At 42.8% G+C, this 17579-nt stretch overlaps 1 protein-coding gene across 1 annotated transcript in view; it reads left to right on the top strand.

Annotated features, from left to right (window-relative positions):
- The window catches only part of RAB9B (RAB9B, member RAS oncogene family), a 29636-nt gene extending 22627 nt beyond the window's left edge, over positions 1 to 7009 (top strand). The window contains exon 3 of the mRNA XM_086949217.1: positions 4874 to 7009. Coding sequence (XP_086805343.1) covers positions 4900 to 5505 — 606 coding nt within the window. The 5' untranslated portion in view covers positions 4874 to 4899 and the 3' untranslated portion in view covers positions 5506 to 7009. The remainder of the gene's footprint in view (positions 1 to 4873) is intronic.
- Positions 7010 to 17579: the final 10570 nt, after the last annotated feature.

The raw sequence follows: 17579 nt of genomic DNA, 5'->3' as shown, positions 1-17579 counted from the left end.
CTCAGAAACATGGGTATCCCATCCCTATAAAAGTAACTGCCTTTCGTTAACCCACTCCAGGATAAACAATACGTGGAATCATTGCTTATCTCAATTAGTAAATTTAATGAAAATGCTCAGGTTTCAAAAATAGTCGATCTTGGGGTCCTGATTGGGTCTCTGGTGTTGTCATAAACTATCTTCAGCATCGAGATTACATTTTGTTTTTCACACCAGTGTAACACTTTATCCTGCGAACCATTGTAATATCTGCCAGTTGGTGGGAATTAGAAATAAAACTCCTCTTTAACACGGGTAGTCAAACACACCCGGGTGTCTATACAGTACTCGCCCTTTTGGAAACCGATGTGCAAAGATTTGCATGTATGTTGTCAGCTCATTCAGAATCCTGAGTTTTGACAAACTAGCTGATTTCTTTGAAAAGGCAGGGTTTCGCTTTTGTGTAAAAACCTTTTACCAGGCTTTTTCCCTTTGGTATTTTCCACAGAAGTTCACAGTAGAGTTCAGTGGGTGACTGGGTGTCTTCTTCAGGGGTGCAGAATATAATAAAACATTTACTTGTCCATGAGCCAGGTTGCTTCATAAATCTACTTGTCCTGTAACAAAATCCAGTTGTCCCCTTCATGCCATGTAGTGCAGTGGCAAATTAGGACCGCGGTCTTATTATATAGGAGCATTTTATTTTGACAGCAAAGAATCATCTTTCTTGCTTGCAAGCTTCTGCGAACATTTGCATCTAATCAGAGCGCATTCTGGGAGCATTCTACATAGCCTCATACAGCAAAACTTTGAAAACCTATGTATACGTTTATACTGGAACCGCTGTCAGTTTTGCAGACTGAGTTTACAACATTTCCTTTGAACGCTCACCCGAATAATAAAGGCGGGCAGATTTAACATATGAACACAAAAATAATCTTAACTGCAGACCATGCCATTCCATTATCCATAATACAGTACAGTAAATTGGCAGTCAAAGGGTTTGTACTGCAGGTGGTTGGGCCTACTTGTCCCAAGGACAAAATACACATGCAACCTTATTGTCCTTCATCCCAAACCATGTGTCCCAGGCGTTGGGCTATAGAAATCCCTTGCTGCTTTGGAATCCCTTACTCCCTGACTGCTTAGGCAGACGTCTGTGCAACCTTTGCCACCACTTAAGGATTTCCTTTGTGGGCTAAAAACAAGATTGTGGTGAATACTATCAGCCATCTTGGCCCTGATACAATGAGTGCCCTGGCCTTCCTTATTGTTTTCCCTAATTGTGTCCATCCTCCCGTCCGCTTTGAAAGAAGTGAGAGGTTTTCCTCCAAAGGCTTGTAAATGTTCTTCTCTGTGCCTACTATTTAGTTTTCTATGGACGAGCCCCATTAGGTCTCCAAAAGCAGCGTGTTGCTTTTTTTACGTATTGTTGATGAATGCTCTGACAAACACACAAACGCCCCATAGTTTGGTGTTTGGGGCAAAAGAAGGTTTCTGCATCCTGGTAACACCAGAATACTGTTATCTACTTCTATTCTTCTTGAGAAGCAAACTGGAAAATTGCAAGCCATAAGGCGCTAGCAACTATGAGGGCTATCACACATTTTCCATAATTTTTAGCATTCCTTTTAATAGCCAATATCGCCATTGCCACAACTCAAACTACCAACCTCTTTTGTCTATTGTATGCTATTTGTCTTTATACACACATGAAGGTGTGATTGAATAACAATCCCATTTGGCAAAGAGCTGGTTGCTTGAAATGATTCAACATCATATGGAGACTTATTCAGCCTCCCAATAGATTGAAAGTGTTACAACAAGAGTTCCTTTGGATCTACTTATGTATGTAGCATAAAGGCATTCAGTACTTCCCAGGATGTTAATTTCCATGGCTGTAGTTTCATCAGTTTGTTTGTCAGAATTAATTGTATAATAATATAGAAGACAAAATATAAACTACCAAAATATTTTTGAAGTAAGTATATATCGGTTAGTATAGATTCACCTTTTTATCTCTGCACCTATTTATATTGAAAATACAAATTGTCAAGTTCCAAATATGCTTTTGGTTCTGTGTGCATACGAAAATTGCCCGCTTCGAACAGGATGGACAAAAATCTAAGACCTGTGCATCTTGACAAATGTGTACCTAAGCACTGGACATTGGTATTTTATGTACCAAATAGTAAATAGCAGCTGTGTAATAAAGTTGCAGTAATGGGAAAGAGGTGACACCTGAGGTTCCTGAAAGGATGTGGGTAGTGAGTGTATCTGGGGACAAGAGACCGCTCCATTGGTATAGTCATTTCCAAACCCTGGGCATTGGGGATGAGCCAGGAGGGCAGGGAGGAATGCAGAAAGGATATCAAAAGGTTGGGCATGATGGAATTGTAAGACCATGCCGCAGTATTTAGTAATAATCTAGGGCGGAATAATTTACTATTCAAACTCTGATGCTACAAAATTGTTGATGATGTGGTTTTGGTTCTATTAGTTACACCTGCATTCAGTTTTGAGAGAATACTTTAGTCAACCATAGGATCATGCAAGATTGGGATTAGGTGCACACAGACCCAAGTAGGAATTTTAAGGAACAATATGCAAAGTAGATGAAAAAACATTACATTTATAATTAAAAAATCTAATATTTGATGTTATTTATTTTGTGGGTCGATGTGTGTGAGTTGTTTGTGCTTTAGAAGCACCTGTTCTACAACCCAAATGTTATAGGCTTTTTTTTGTCAGAGTTGTTTGTTCTGATGGAGACTTTGATTCTTTTAAATTCTTTATCACTTGGGTCAAATAACCCCTCCACCGTATTGTGCTGAATATAGTAAATAAAAACGACTGCAATGAAATCTCAGTACTAACTTTAAAAATGATTTCTGAAATACACAAATGCAGTTGCTATTCTGTATCTCTGGAGTTTTAGGCTTTTGGAGACTTTCTCACGCCTGAATTGAACACAGCGATTTGTAGAGCCTGATGGAGCCTCACCATCAGGTATAACCCACTCCTGTTTGTTTCCACTCTTGTCCCACCATCTTGTTACGCTCTGTTCACTAGTATGTTCCTTTCTGTCTACTGGGTGGTTTTCTTCATCTGTCTGTTAAGTTGCTCTGGGGGTCCAAATGTTAAAAGAAATATGGTAGTAACTTAATGTTGAGCCTCAGCATTAAACATTGGCTTTCATCCATCCCTGAAAGAGATGACATTTTACCTTTCTATTTTGTGTTGTCCAACTGTTAACATTATTACCACAAGCTCAACAGTAATGGTAAGGGGCATAATTGCTCTAGTTAGGATCCACATAATGTACGGAATCGGAAACCTGCAATGGCAGTAGCATAAACAAAAGTAAATGCAGTGGAAATAGTGTAAACTCTGGCAAAGCTTACTGAGACATATAATTGGAACACTAAATAACATGAGCCACTCAACGCCCTTCTTTAATATTAGTGAGAATAATGAAATCCGCACAATAGCGAATGTCAAAGTGATAAAAATATTGCATCATCCCTAACATTGAACCTTTATCGTAATGCAGCCTTAATTCTAATGCTAACCTCTACCCTTAGACTAACCTCTCACATTTATAGTGCCTATCTGAACTTTTATCACGTTTGTTTTAAAAACAGTTTTAACAAATTTATTGTTTCAGAGTACTTTATTTTTCACTTTTCATTATATAAAAATGTAACTACATTTTTCACTTTCACCCTTTTCATTTTGGTATTCGTCATTGTTATTAAATTAATAAAGTGTACTTATTTGAATTTATTGTCAGTCTGAGTACTGCACATTTGTCATGTTCAGCTTAGTGACAACGAAATACGATGATTTTGCATTCATCAGTGCACGTTACCAACAAGAATTATGTACACATTCATGAGTCAGGAAAGGTAGATGTAAATGTGGTTACCAGCAGTTGTTCCCAATTTATATACATAAATACACATATCGGCAACAATAACGGTGCTACTGAATGCAGTAACAAAATGTCTATATGAGAATAGTATCCCTTTTTTCATTTAGTTCCAAAAGATGGCCAGAGTGTTTGAATTAGGAATAGTGGGAACAAATGGTTGGAAAATTTGGTGTGAAAGTATGGAGCCGTAAAGTATTGAGCCTGCTGTGAGTTTTAACTGTAAGTAGTTGTATTGTATAGTTAGGTCTTGTTTCTCATAGCCTAACCTTCCATGTTGTTGCATTCTCTGCCATCTAAGCACTAGGCTGTAGTTTAGCAATACCTATACAGATGAGTTCTGAAATGGTAGAAGAAGGCAAATATAAAAGTAAATTGAAGTTTTTAATGGGCTCTGAGCAGTACACTCAAAAGTACTTTGACGTTCAAGCAGAAATACAGAAAATACAGAATGGTAAGTTAAATAAAAATGGTGAGCCCAATTGATGAACCTAATATCACTATCTTGACACCTTTAAAATGAAAGAATGACCATTGACAAAACGTAGTTGTTGAGATACAGAAATAAGGATAGTATGCTAGTGCTTGCTTACCTGTTACTAATTCTTTCATTCTTCTGTTTGTTTGTAACAGGACATGTGAACACCAATGTAGCAATAGTCTTCAAAGGGTCAGAGCAAATACTCCAGATGTATTTAACCAACATGTTTTATTACATGTTATGAAGCCTTTATTTCATATGTTTTAATCCTGATCCATTCAAGGTGGATAACCCGAGTTAAATTAATGTGGACCAAGTTACCATTTTTGTTTTATCATTGTTGTGATTAAATTGTTCTGGTTCTTATTCTGTTTCCATGTCATATTCAAATAATATTTTAGTCCTACCATAGTAGGTTATTACTGTGGCTCATTTCTGATTAGTCATATTCTTATCCATTCTATTTATTGTACCCTCTGCAGGTATTTTGAGTTCTACTGGTGCAGCAATGAGTGGAAAGTCTCTGCTTCTCAAGGTTATTCTTCTCGGGGATGGTGGAGTTGGAAAAAGTTCGCTCATGAATCGATATGTGACCAACAAGTTTGATTCCCAAGCCTTTCACACAATAGGCGTTGAATTCTTAAACCGTGATCTGGAGGTAGATGGAAGATTTGTGACTCTTCAAATCTGGGACACCGCAGGGCAGGAACGTTTCAAAAGTCTACGAACCCCTTTCTATCGAGGAGCAGACTGTTGCTTGTTGACCTTCAGTGTGGATGACCGTCAGAGCTTTGAGAATTTGGGAAACTGGCGGAAAGAATTCATTTTCTATGCAGATGTGAAGGACCCTGATCATTTCCCATTTGTAGTCCTTGGTAACAAGGTAGACAAAAGTGACAGAGAGGTCACCACAGAGGTGGCACAAGCTTGGTGTATTGAAAATGGAAACTATCCTTATCTAGAAACTAGTGCTAAGGATGCTACAAATGTGGATGTTGCCTTTGAGGAATCAGTAAGGCAGGTACTTGCTGTAGAAGAGCATATGGAGCATTCCATGCTTGGGAACACTATTGATTTGCACAGCGAGTACAAATCTGGTTCTTCATGCTGCTGAGAGTAGAGTCCTGCTATTTGTCTGTGAATCAGGATGCTGTTCATTGGCTTTTGGGTACGGATCAAGGTTGCTCAAAGAAAGGCAAAGGAAGGGATATTTCCCGGTGAAGGCTTTTCCTTTCGGTTCAAATGGAAGATGCTGTTTGCGTACCTGCTGTAGGGGGAAAAGATTGAGCAGTGTTTGCAGGTGATTGTCTCATTTTGATTACTGGCGCAATTAATGAGAAATACCATGTGAGGATTTTCTTTATTGAAGGAAAAATGAAATAATCAGCCAGCACTTGGAGTTAGCGTAAAGACCAATGTATATGCACTGTGAAGGTTTTGATGTATGTATGAACGAACGGATATGTATTCTCTTCAGCATTTATTCCTCAAGAATTTTAATATCAGAAGATATAAAATCAGTAAAATACTGCTGAGGAATAAATGTTCTCTTAAACTTACGCAGTGGCTAATTGACTGCAAAGGTTGTCTCGTCTTCAAACAGTCTATTCACCCTCAATGCAGTTCTGCCTGGATCAGTTCTCCCAATTGATGTCTACTGTGTTGACCAGTGTCTGAAACGGTGAGGTATTAATTGATAATTGCATATTTAAGTAACACCACAGCATAGGAGTTTCCCAATTTTACACCTGAGCAATTCTTACATTCTAGCAATATATAAGTGTATTTTTATTAACTGGGAATGTTATTGTCTGTTTTGGTATTGTGAAACGTAGTGGTTTGTCCTTGAAAGGTGGACAAAACTGTAGGCAGCAGTATGACGAACCAACTTGTTTGCTTTTGTTAATTGGTAAACTACTATTTGTACAATCAACTGAGTCCACAACGTATAATGTACATGTATACAAAGAGTGTACATGAAATATCTACACAAATTCTCTTCGCGAAACATTTGTTCCGAAACTTGAATAGAATTGAACAGGAATAAGTAGGAAATATTTATTGCCAATTCCGCAGTACTAATGTCGTGTGAGGCAAATTTTGAACCTTTGGGGGATACATAAGGCATATGATGAAGTACACAGCTATTAACTGTGAAAGTGCTTAGCTAATTTACTCGAATGTCTTGTTTTTATATTGCCTGGTTCAATCCCTGCTTCTAGAAGCCCTCCATTGTATTTGAGACAATTCCACGTAGAGCATCCCTTTATGCCGTAAAGAAAACCTGCTTGAAAAAGCATTCAAATTGCACAACCACACGTTCATTTCTTTACCCACAAGCAGAGAGCAGGCCTTGTTTTATTTTATTTTTTTGCTCTAGTTTTTTTTTATATAGACAGATTTACTTCTATTTCTAGAAAAAGGTCGAGGGGCAGAAATCTTAATCAGTGATGCTCCTCTTGCAGAAGAAGACTATGGTGATAAAAACTAATTATTTGTCAATAATTGAATGCTTAACATTGACCCTTTTGTAATTTGAAAAAGAAAAGGAAAACAGAAGTGATTCAGGGTGCATTTTTTGAATTTAGAGAAATACGATAATAAACTCAGGCTAGGTATTTAATAGATTTATGTATGTATTAATACATGTTTGTATTATATGTTGTGCCAGTGATTCCATCATGCATCTCAATTCTTTTCCCTTTAAGCTGAGCACGAGTTTTCTAGTGGTTTACCAAAAGTGGTCAATGAAGTCCTTATTGGCTCAAAGCACAACTTTAAAGCCCCTCCTAATTATCTGCTATTTGAGAGAATAAAACCTAAGAGCAGAAGTAGTGGAAGTTGATATTATTTCAGGGCTTTGATAGATACACATGTCCTCAAAACACATAAGGGAATATTTGCCATTATCGGTGAACCTGGGGGCTCTGTAAAGTGTGTTTTCGCTCAAGAAATATAACTGAGCCGGCTAAATATACTCTCGGATACTGGACGTTTTACTACTATGCTCAGTCCTCAAATGGAAATTTTATATGTGTAGTTTGGTGCTACTCAAAGAAACCATAACCTTTTTCACAAGTATTAAGTAGAAAATGGCTCCAAATGCATTCTGTCTGCCCCTAAATTGTAAGTACTTTCTGACTAGCAAAGCATGGTCTTGAGTAAACTGACTGTAACCTCATTTTAAGCAGGTCACTCCTGGCAAACTAGTTAATTGTCCCGTATATTTATTTGAGCACCAGCCACATGGGATGAAGATCGCTTCAGCTTAACTTGCTGCACACCCAGATATGTTCCCGTCCTTCCAATGGCGCGCCTCTTTATTCATGCCACTGATCGCAATCCCTTAAAAACTTTAGGATTGCACTCCTACTTGGACACAAGTGAACTGGACGAGTCACTAGAACCAATTCACTCCATTTATATGCTTTGTCAGTGGGCCTATAGCTTAGCACCCACCTGCACTAGACCTGGCATCCTTTGCTTCTGTCCCTGTCTTTGGTTCTCAGTGGCTCATGAGTGGAACTTGCCTACAAACGGAAGATGACAAAGTGATCACTCAGCTAGTGGCAGGCATAACTCATGCTGTATGAGATCTTTGAAATGTTCACTTCTTGATTTGTAAACCAGAACTGCCCTTTAAGTAGATAACCCAGAGCTCTGTCTGTTGAGGTCTGTGCAGCAAAAGGTTATCTTCTAGAACAGACTCAGAAAAGTGATGATGGGTGTAGGTAAATTTGTCTTTCCCAAAATGTGCCTTTTTGCTATCGTCCAGGACAGAACTTCTTTTCAACTGGTTGTAGGTTCAAGGATAGAAGTAAATTCCATATGTGAGTCATATCTACTTGTCCAAGGCCATTTTTGTAGATTATGTAGTGCTAGCATTTAAAATGGTGAAGATGAAGACTCAACTAGCTAGACATAAGTATTCACATAAACCTATAGGAAGTATTCAACAACAAGGATGGAATTTGAAGAACAGTTTCCCACCTATTCGCCACAGTGGGCAACACAGCATAAGACATGCAAACTTAGTGGCAAACCATGTGTGTAGCAGGAAACTCCTCTTTTTAGACATGGGGATTGTGTTTTGACCTGTTCAGTCTGAAGAAGACCAGAGAATCTCAGACGATTTTTTTTCTGTCATCTGACTTGCACTTCACCATTCTCATATGTATCACATTATTTTGGACAGCTGCTAAACTGTTTGATAGATGACAATACAGAATCTCAGACAAGATTGCCATTCCCAGGGTCAAAAGGTCAAGTGCAGAATCAAGACCTTTCTAAATCTTGCTAGTTCTTAAAAATGTATTTAGCATATACTTGACAGATTCTATCGGATCAAAGACAAAGCGTGTACAGTCAAGTGTGTCACATCATTGTCTCTGCGGCATGCAGAGTAGACCTATTTATTCCATTACAGTTTTTCATAGATCACACGTATGCAAAAGTAACCTGCTAAGGAGCTAAAAGTAAATTCACTAATATACACCTGCCTTAATAGTTTCAGATACAAAACTTCTAACCTGAACTGCACACTGAAACTATGAAAAGTGAGGTATGGCAAAATTAAAACTGCTCATAAATCTATTTCTTCTGAAATGTTTTATGTTTTTTATTTCGGGTATGTATTTAGTACTAACCTTGCCACAGGAGAGGCATAAGGATGACTCTATTAAGTACAGTACAAAGGCAAGGAGGGGGTCACGTTACCCCCAGGTCCCTCCTGTCCTCGTCCCATTCATAATAAATATTGAGATTAACCATCTCTCAGACATAAAAAAAGAAAGCAGGAATGCTGGTACGCCCCTCCCTCTCCCTATAGCGAGTACATAAGGGTACAGTACCCAGCATGCCTCCTGTTCTTTTTTTCTGTCGGTCGACAGTTTTTCTGCGTGGATCCAGGAGCCTGTTGGCTCCTGGGGCTTACCTGTTGCTGGGCTTCAGGTAGGGCTGGTCTTCCCGTAGGGCTGGTCTTCCCGGGTTTCTCCTCCTGCCGGGCTTGGAGTTTCCTTTAGCGCTTCCTGGCTGTTTCCTGTTTTCTTCGTGGGAGCTGGTTCCGGTTTTGGAGCTGGAAGTGTCCGGGCCGCGTCTCGGTTCTGCCGGGCTTTTCGGAGACGCGGCTGTGTTGGGATGATTGCTCCAGTGGTGCGGTGGCTCCTGTGTGGCTGGGGCACTTCCTTCCGGTGTGTGCCTGACTTCCTTTGTTTGGGGCGGGAAGTAAGGCTTCTAGGTGATCGGCTGGTGGCAGTTTCGTGTCAGTGTTGCCGGTCCTTCCAGTAAGTACCCCGTAGCGTTTTTTTCTTCCCCTTTATAGGCGGATGTTCGTTTTCTATGTCCCTGCATTTGTTTCTTGCTGTGGCTGAGTGCGAGGTGCTGCTGCTTTGGCTCGTGTTACCTGGCCTTGTTTTCCTTGTTGTCCTGGGTCCCTCGTTACCTGGCTTGCTTGCTGGCTTCACTGGGGTGCGACTCCTGGTCTTCCTCTGCCCTGTGTTTCCTGCTGGAATTGGTCATGGGGAAACCTGCTAAGAAGAGCAGGCATGTTTATGAGTCCTCTTCTTCTGCTTCGTCTTCTTCTGCCCGTTCGAGACATCGTTTCAGGGGTGGTGATGCCAGGTTGAAAGCTCTGATTAAGGAGACGTTGCTGGAGAAAGGGGGGGGTCCCAGGTCTATGGGGTCCAAGTCCAAATTGAAGTCACGGTCTGGCGGTGCTCCGCCTCCTCCTTCTTCTTCTTCCCCTGGATCGGAGGATAGAGGGTTGGACAGTGAATTGGTTAAGGGCAAATATGTTGATAAAGATATGTTGCCGCTCTTGTTGAGCCATGGGCCGGTGATTATGGGGTTCCCTGTGGATGATGTCCCGGGTACTTCTGGGGGTTCCTTGCTTCGCTAGTTCCAGTACGCTGCTCCTGTGGTTATGCCTGTCCTTCCTTGTGTGAAGGAGGTTTTGGATCGGGAGTGGAAGGATCCGGATCGTATTCTCCTTCCTCGCTTCATGGTGAAACTCTATCCTCTTCAAGATATGGCGAAGGATTTGCCAGACTCTGTTCCTGTTGATTTTTTTTGTGGCGAGTCTGGTGGGGTGCACTTCTTTGGCCGAGGATTCTGTGGTGCGTGATCCTGTGGACAAGAGAGTGGACGCTTCCCTGCGTAAGGTGTATTCTGGCCCTCACCTGGGTCTGCGGGCTGGCATCTATGGGACTTATGTGGCTCAGTCTCTGCTTTCGGACTTATAGACTTTGTATGGTTCCATGGATAATGCCACTGACTGTTCTGATATTCTGGCTCGCGTGGAGCATCAGGTGGAGTTTCTGTCTGACGTTCCTTTCGATGTGGTGCATGTATCTGCCCTCTCAGGGGATGCTTGCATTGCTGCTCATCGGAACTTGGTCCTCAAGGATTGGAAGACTGACTCGGCTCAGAAGTCTGCTGCGCTGCGTTTGCCCTTTCAGGGTTCCATGTTGTTTGGGGCTGAGTTGGAGGGCAGGCTTCATCGGCTTTTCAAGGAAAAGAAACATTCCTCCTCTTTCAAGCAGCCCTCGGCGGCTCCTGCTTTTTCTAAGCCTAAGCCTTTTTTTTTGGCCCTCATCTCACAGGCAGTTTTCCATGGGCCATGGTCGTTTTCAGCCTGGTCGGGGTCGGGACAAGAAGGCGAAGTCCCCTCCTGCTAAGCCTCGTTCCTGACTATCTGGGGTCCGAGGTCTGATCCTTGGTAGGAGGTAGTCTTCGGTGGTTCCTTCCGGCCTGGATGTCCTCCTGTTCAGACTTGTGGGTCCTGGACGTGATCCGCTTGGGGGACCTGGTGGAGTTTTCCAGCCCAACTTGGGGGTCCGTCAGACTCCTTGGCCGTCCTGCCCGTCCAGACGTGCGGAGCTGTCTGGGGGTCCAGTCTCTGTTGGTCAAGGGGGCGGTTCAGTTGGTTCCTCCCGGGGAGCTGGGTCAGGGGTTTTACTCCATCATTTTTCTGGTGCCCAAGGTGACTGGAGGGTTTTGTCTTGTTCTAGATCTCAAAGCCCTGAACAAGTATGTGTTGAGGATTCCATTCAAGATGGAGACCCTTCAGAGGGTGATTCCCCAGGTTCTCCAGGGTCATTTCATGTGCTCCCTGGACCTCCAGGATGCCTATTTTCACGTGCCTGTGAATCCTCTTTCTCATCCTTTCCTTCGGTTTTGTCTTCTGGGGGTGCATTACCAGTTCATGGTTCTTCCCTTCGGCCTCAGGTCGGCTCCGAGGGTGTTTACCAAGGTGGTGGCTCCCTTGGTGGCTTTCTTGCACCTCCAGGGGATGATGGTTTATCCTTATCTGGACGATTGGCTCTTGCATGCTCCTTCTGCGGCTCAGTTGTTGTTGGATCAGAGGTGGGTGTGTGTGGCCTTGCGGGACCATGGGTTCCTGTTGAATCTCCCCAAATGCCAGCTTCTGCCGTCTCAGGACTTGCAGTTCATAGGGGTGCGTTTCTGCACGGATTTGAATCTGGTCTTCCTACCGGTGGCTCATGCTGTGACCCTGTGTTCCCTGGCACATCGGTTTCTGGTTGGTCGCTCCTTCTGGGTCCGTCTTTGGTTATGACTTCTGGGTCTGATGGCAGCCACTGTGTTCATGGTGCCTTGGGCGCGTTTCCATCTTCGTTTTCTGTGGTCTTACCTGCTGGCTCTGTGGAATCCCTTGTCGGGGGACTTGGCTCTTTTGGTTCCTGTGTCTCTTTCGATCCTTCCTGCCCTGTGTTGGTGGTCTCTGTCGTCCAATCTGGACAGGGGCTTGCCTCTACAGTGTCCTCCTCCGTTTGTAATTACGACGGATGCCAGCGCTCTGGGCTGGGTGGCGACTTTAGGGTCAGAGTGCCTTCAGGGTCGGTGGTCCCTCCTGGAGGGTCATCAGTCTTCGAACTGGCGGGAGTTGTCTGCTGTTTGTCGGACTGTCCGGGGGTTTCGGCTCCTGATCGGACAGCATGTGTTGGTTTATTCGGACACCTCGGTGACGGTGGCCTGCTTGAATCACCAGGGGGGTATCCATTCTCGGTCTCTGAACGCGGTGGTGTCCTCCTTGTTTTGCTGGGCGGAGTGCCATCTTTTGTCCCTGGTGGCTGTACATGTCCGGGGGGTGGACAACGGGGTGGCGGATGCCCTCAGTCGTTTTTTTCCTGCCTCCCTGGAGTTGGCCTTGACTCGGTGGCCTTTCGTCAGGTGTGCATGAGGTTTGGTCTTCCATTTCTGGACCTCTTTCTTCCTGGCTCAATGCGCAGCTTCCCTGGTTCTTCTCCCGGATTCCTTAGGAGGGGTCTTGGGAGGTGGATGCCCTGTTCCTTCCATGGCCTTCTCGCCTGCTTTACGCCTTTCCCCCTCTGGTTCTGATTTCTCGCTTTCTGTCTAAGCTGCTGCTGGAGGATCGGGAGGTGGTGGTGCCTTTCTGGCCTCGCAGGTCTTGGCTTCCCACTCTGATGTTGTTGGCGGTTCAGGGTCTGTGGTTCTTCCCCTTCCCTCCGTCTCCGTTGCAGTCTTCTCCGATGTTGCCCCTGCGTCAGCTTCGGCTGTCGGTTTGGCGGTTGAGAGGCAGGGGTGGCGGAATAGGGGCCTCCCGGAGCATTTAGCCTTGGCTATTCAACGGTCTCGGAAACCCTCTACCCTTCAGTCCTATGGTAGACATTGGAGTAACTTTGAGCGTTGGTGTCTTGGCATGGCATTGTCTCCCTTGGTTTGTCCTTTGCCGGATGTTCTTCAGTTCCTTTGGGATGGGTTCGAGAAGCGTTTGTCTGTCTCTACTCTCCGGGCTCAGTGGGCTGCTATCAGGGCTTTTCGGGCTCCTTGGGGGGAACCTGCCTGATGTTGATGGTTTGGTTTCTTGTTTGTTGCGCAGTTTTGCGAATTCCCACCCTGTGGTGCGCCCTTCTTTTCCTCTCTGGGGGTTTTGAGAGTTTTGGTTGCTGCTCCCTTTGAGCCTTTGTAGGAAGTTTGTCACCCTGAAGGTTGTTTTTTTGGTGGCTATCACTTCTGCTCGTCGCCTGGGGGAACTGGGTGCTTTGATGGCTCTGGAGCCTTTTCTGTCCTTCTCTGCTGATGGGGTGGTGCTTAGTCTGGATTCCTCCTTCGTTCCTAAGGTTTCCTCTCAATTTCATCGCTCTCAGGAGCTGGTCCTGCTGGCTTTGGATTCAGCTCAAGTGGACGGGGACGACCTTCCTTGGTCCTTACTGGATGTTTGCCGGGCCTTGCGGGTCTATGTTGATCGGACCCGTGCCTTTCAGCTTTCTGACTCCCTGTTTGTTTCTTTTGGTGCTGTCTCCAGGGGTTGCCGTGCTTCTTCTTCCATTGGGCGTTGGTTGAAGCAGGTTATTGTTCTGGCCTATTCTTATTCGGGTGCTCCTCCCCCGGCTGGGGTTCAGGGGCGTTCTACTCGGGGGATGGCTGCTTCCTGGACGGAGGTTCGTGGGGTGTCCCTTTCTGAGATTTGTAGGGCCGCCACTTGTGCTTTGGCTAATACCTTTGTTAGGCATTACCGTATCCAGAATGTTCTGGGGGATGACACTAACTTTGGTTTGGGGATTCTTAGGGCTGTGTCTTCCTGATTCCCCTGTTTTTTCTTTTTTGCTGTGCTGTTATTTTCAATAAATTTCTGGGTTTTGCTGTGCTGCTGTGTTCTGGTGGTTTGTTGTTTGATGATGGCCGGTTGCTGCTTGGGTATTCTCAATATTTATTATGAAGGGAACGAGGACAGGAGGGACCTGGGGGTAATGTCTTATTACTTACCGGTAATCTTCATTACTCCGGGTCCCGTTGTCCTCGTCCCCTTCATACCATCCCTCCCTCCCTCCCTCCCGGGCTTTCCGGCCCTCATCTTGGGCTTGGTGGTTCAGGAGGCATGCTGGGTATTGTAATCCTATGTACTCCCTATAGGGAGAGGAAGGGGCGTACCAGCATTCCTGCTTCTTTTTTCTGTCTGAGAGATGGTTAATCTCAATATTTATTATGAAGGGGACGAGGAAAACGGGACTGGAGTAATGAAGATTACCGGTAAGTAATAGGACATACATTAGTATCAGTCAGATGGGTTACATAGGCGGGCTGTGAAGACATACTTAGCATTTCTATCAGAATGACATGGCACAAGACATGATTAAGACTTCTGGGACTTTTGGTTGCCTGTAGGTATTCCACATGCGGTGCAATAGGGGTGTGGTCATCTTAAAGGCATCAGTTGCCTCCCAAGTCTTGACTTTTTGAGTTTAAGCATTAAAACTACTGAAATGGTCTGCCTGACCTTAGCAAGACGCTTACTCAAAGTCCTGTTTTCTGGCTAACTATACATTAGTATGGACTAGACCTGTCAGAACACGTATACCAATATCTTGTGAAGTCAAGAAATTGATATACAGAAAAACATATGGAAATATGTTAAGCTCATGCAAGAGCAAGGGAAATCATCTTGTTCTTTTCATCCAAGCTGAATTGTTGCTCATTCCTCCTGCCTGGCTAAATGTGATTCAGCTGCAGTTGCATATGTAAATTAAGTCTGGACATCTATGAAGAACTTTATTGTGAAATGTTTGTAAAATTTGTGGAACATTCTGCTAATGCGAAAGCCTGTAGTTCCATGGGAAATACATATGATCCTTTACTAGTGATCACATCCATACTTTTAATGCGAAGACTTTTATTTTTACCATCACTTTTTGTGTGGAGAGTTATTTTTCATTAGAACACACCACACTCTCCTGCTTTGGAAAGTGTCTCTGATGTTTACCATTATAAATCCATTGTTTCTATTGCATTTTTTCCCCACGTCTACCTATTTTCAATGCAGACAGGATCTTGAATTTCATTAATAATAGAGGGTTGATGTATCAAATGAAAAGCTTACAAATACGGCTGCGCAAGCAGAGTGTGCATGACTTTCTCTTTGCTCAAGGGATGTTAAAAAAAAATAACCTTATTAAGACACATCCTATCTGTATTACAATGTGCAGGGTACATACATGGAAAGATGCTTCTGTGCAATCAAGGCTAATTCCACCTCTGACAAAGTTATACCGATAACGAATTTAACTTTGTTGGCACCAAATAAATCTTAGGTAACTCTCTCCCACATTTGAAGCCTACATTTTGAATTTCAGTGAACTGATTGTTTTAACTCAGATTCAAGAGCAGTAGTTTAAGGTCGCCCAAAAAAATCAAAGATTTTGCCAAGTTCAAACTGGATTCAATATGGATTCTGCTTCATGCAGTATTTGTCATTTAAATGAATGAGCACAGCTGGGCATTTCTTTACAAGGGTTTCACTGATGTGAAAAGTAGCTGTAATTGAAGTGTTTTATCCAGAACCAGCAACTTATAGCAATGCAGCTTCATTAGTTAATTGTGACCTAACAACCTCCATACCGCAGTTGATGAAAGGTATGGTTTACCTTTTCTGGATATGTGGACTTTTTCTTGTTACGTTTTGGTCAGTGGTGCTGGTAGCTGCTTTATACCGATAAGTTGTTGGTGTCATTGTTCCTGGCACTAAGCAATAATTGGTCTATAAAGATAATGTAAAATGAAGGTCAACTGGAGTTGAGAAAGTAATCTTTTTGTATATATGTCCTTCAACAGAGCTTGATCAATGTGGTTGAAGTCAATAAAGGACTATATTGATCTCTTGTACTCCATCCAGCTTATGCCTAGTGCAATAAGCATTTCAGCTACTCCTGCAGTTTGGAATAGGATAAGGCCCTGATTCAGTCATGCAGATAATTGTGCTCCACCTTATTCTGAGTTGGTAGGTGTTTCTATATGTAGTAGAACCACTTTGAAAATCCAAGCCTCATTCGCTTTTTTTTTTTTTAATGACCATTGTCCCCCAGCCAGAAGTGTCCTTCCCCCTTCCATCCTCTACTCCCCTCCTCCTTGCTATCCCACTAAACTCCACCAACAGGTCCTAACATACATTTAGCACTGGCTTAAGATAGATGGTACCTATATAAGCTAAACTGCACATAACTGGGAATTCCCTCTGGTGTTAGGACCTGAGAATTCAGTCCCTTACAGTAATTCCCTACCCCACAGGGTTCAGCTTATAATCGGAAAAATAATTTTGCAGACAACTGATTTAGTACTAGTAAATTCACGTGCGAATCTACCATTCCCCCCGGTACCATCTAACTCTGGGCTTTAGTGGTCTATTGACTGCAGCATTGGACCTGGAATCAAGAATCTGGTGTCCTGAATTCAAGTCCTATTCCACTCTGACAAAACTTGATATTTTGTATAATGTACCTACTCTAATGGATCCCATTTAACTTTGTTGTAAATCTGTACTGCTTTCAATTGTACTTTTCCCCACAGGAAGCTGTATACTATTGATTCAGTTTGTTTTTTTATGTAATAAACACCCTATGGGCAGGCATAATCCCTTTGGAGTGCCCAATGGTGTGTTGACTATTATTGTATCTCCTATGTGCCCATTTTCACGTCTCGTTAATATCAATATCACATATTCTTGATGAACAAGAGGCTGCTCATTAACATAAAATCATGCTGTTTTTAATTAGGGGGTCTACTCCTTGACAAGGTTCTGGGACCACAACTGGCAGAAACAAAGCACCTGAAGCAACCTTTGTACTGCACACTCTGTCTTAAAGTCTTTTGCATTTCTTTTCAACACTTTGAATAACCTGGCTATGCAAGTCAAAGGTATTCTGGAAAATCACAGGTCCTTTTTGTGTTGATAAAGTCAAGTAAGAAGTACATTGCAATCAAAAATAAGTTCTGTGTATTCATGACCATTACCATTTCATATCCAAGCCAGGTAAGCAAACTTGTGTGCTAATGTGTGAGGATTTGTGACAATTTTAAATGCCTGTCGAAGTGCTAAGAATTCAAATAAACATACCTATCATTGGTTACCTTGTAATAACTATTTTTGGGTGTCAGATTGAACTTTGCAATGGATCAATTCATATTTGAAAGTTTACCATAAGCTAAAGGCACACAGACACTTAACATAAAATATGGCTCCCTGGTTTCTGTTTCTACTGATATCTTCTGATACATGCAGACAGAAAAATCTTAAAATTCCATTTCCAATCTGTATTTCTTTTTTCCAATAAGGATAAAAAAAAAAAATCGGTCGTTTTTTAAAGGATTCTCCGTGCTTGCATTAATGACTGTCGGGCCAATATCTGTGCTTATTGACAGAGATAATACACTAGTTGC

The sequence above is a fragment of the Lissotriton vulgaris genome, unplaced genomic scaffold (assembly GCF_964263255.1).
Source record: "Lissotriton vulgaris unplaced genomic scaffold, aLisVul1.2 SCAFFOLD_1890, whole genome shotgun sequence".
In the NCBI taxonomy this organism is placed as follows: Eukaryota; Metazoa; Chordata; class Amphibia; order Caudata; family Salamandridae; genus Lissotriton; species Lissotriton vulgaris.
Note: the sequence above shows the minus strand (reverse complement) of the source record. Positions and strands in the feature narration are given on the sequence as shown.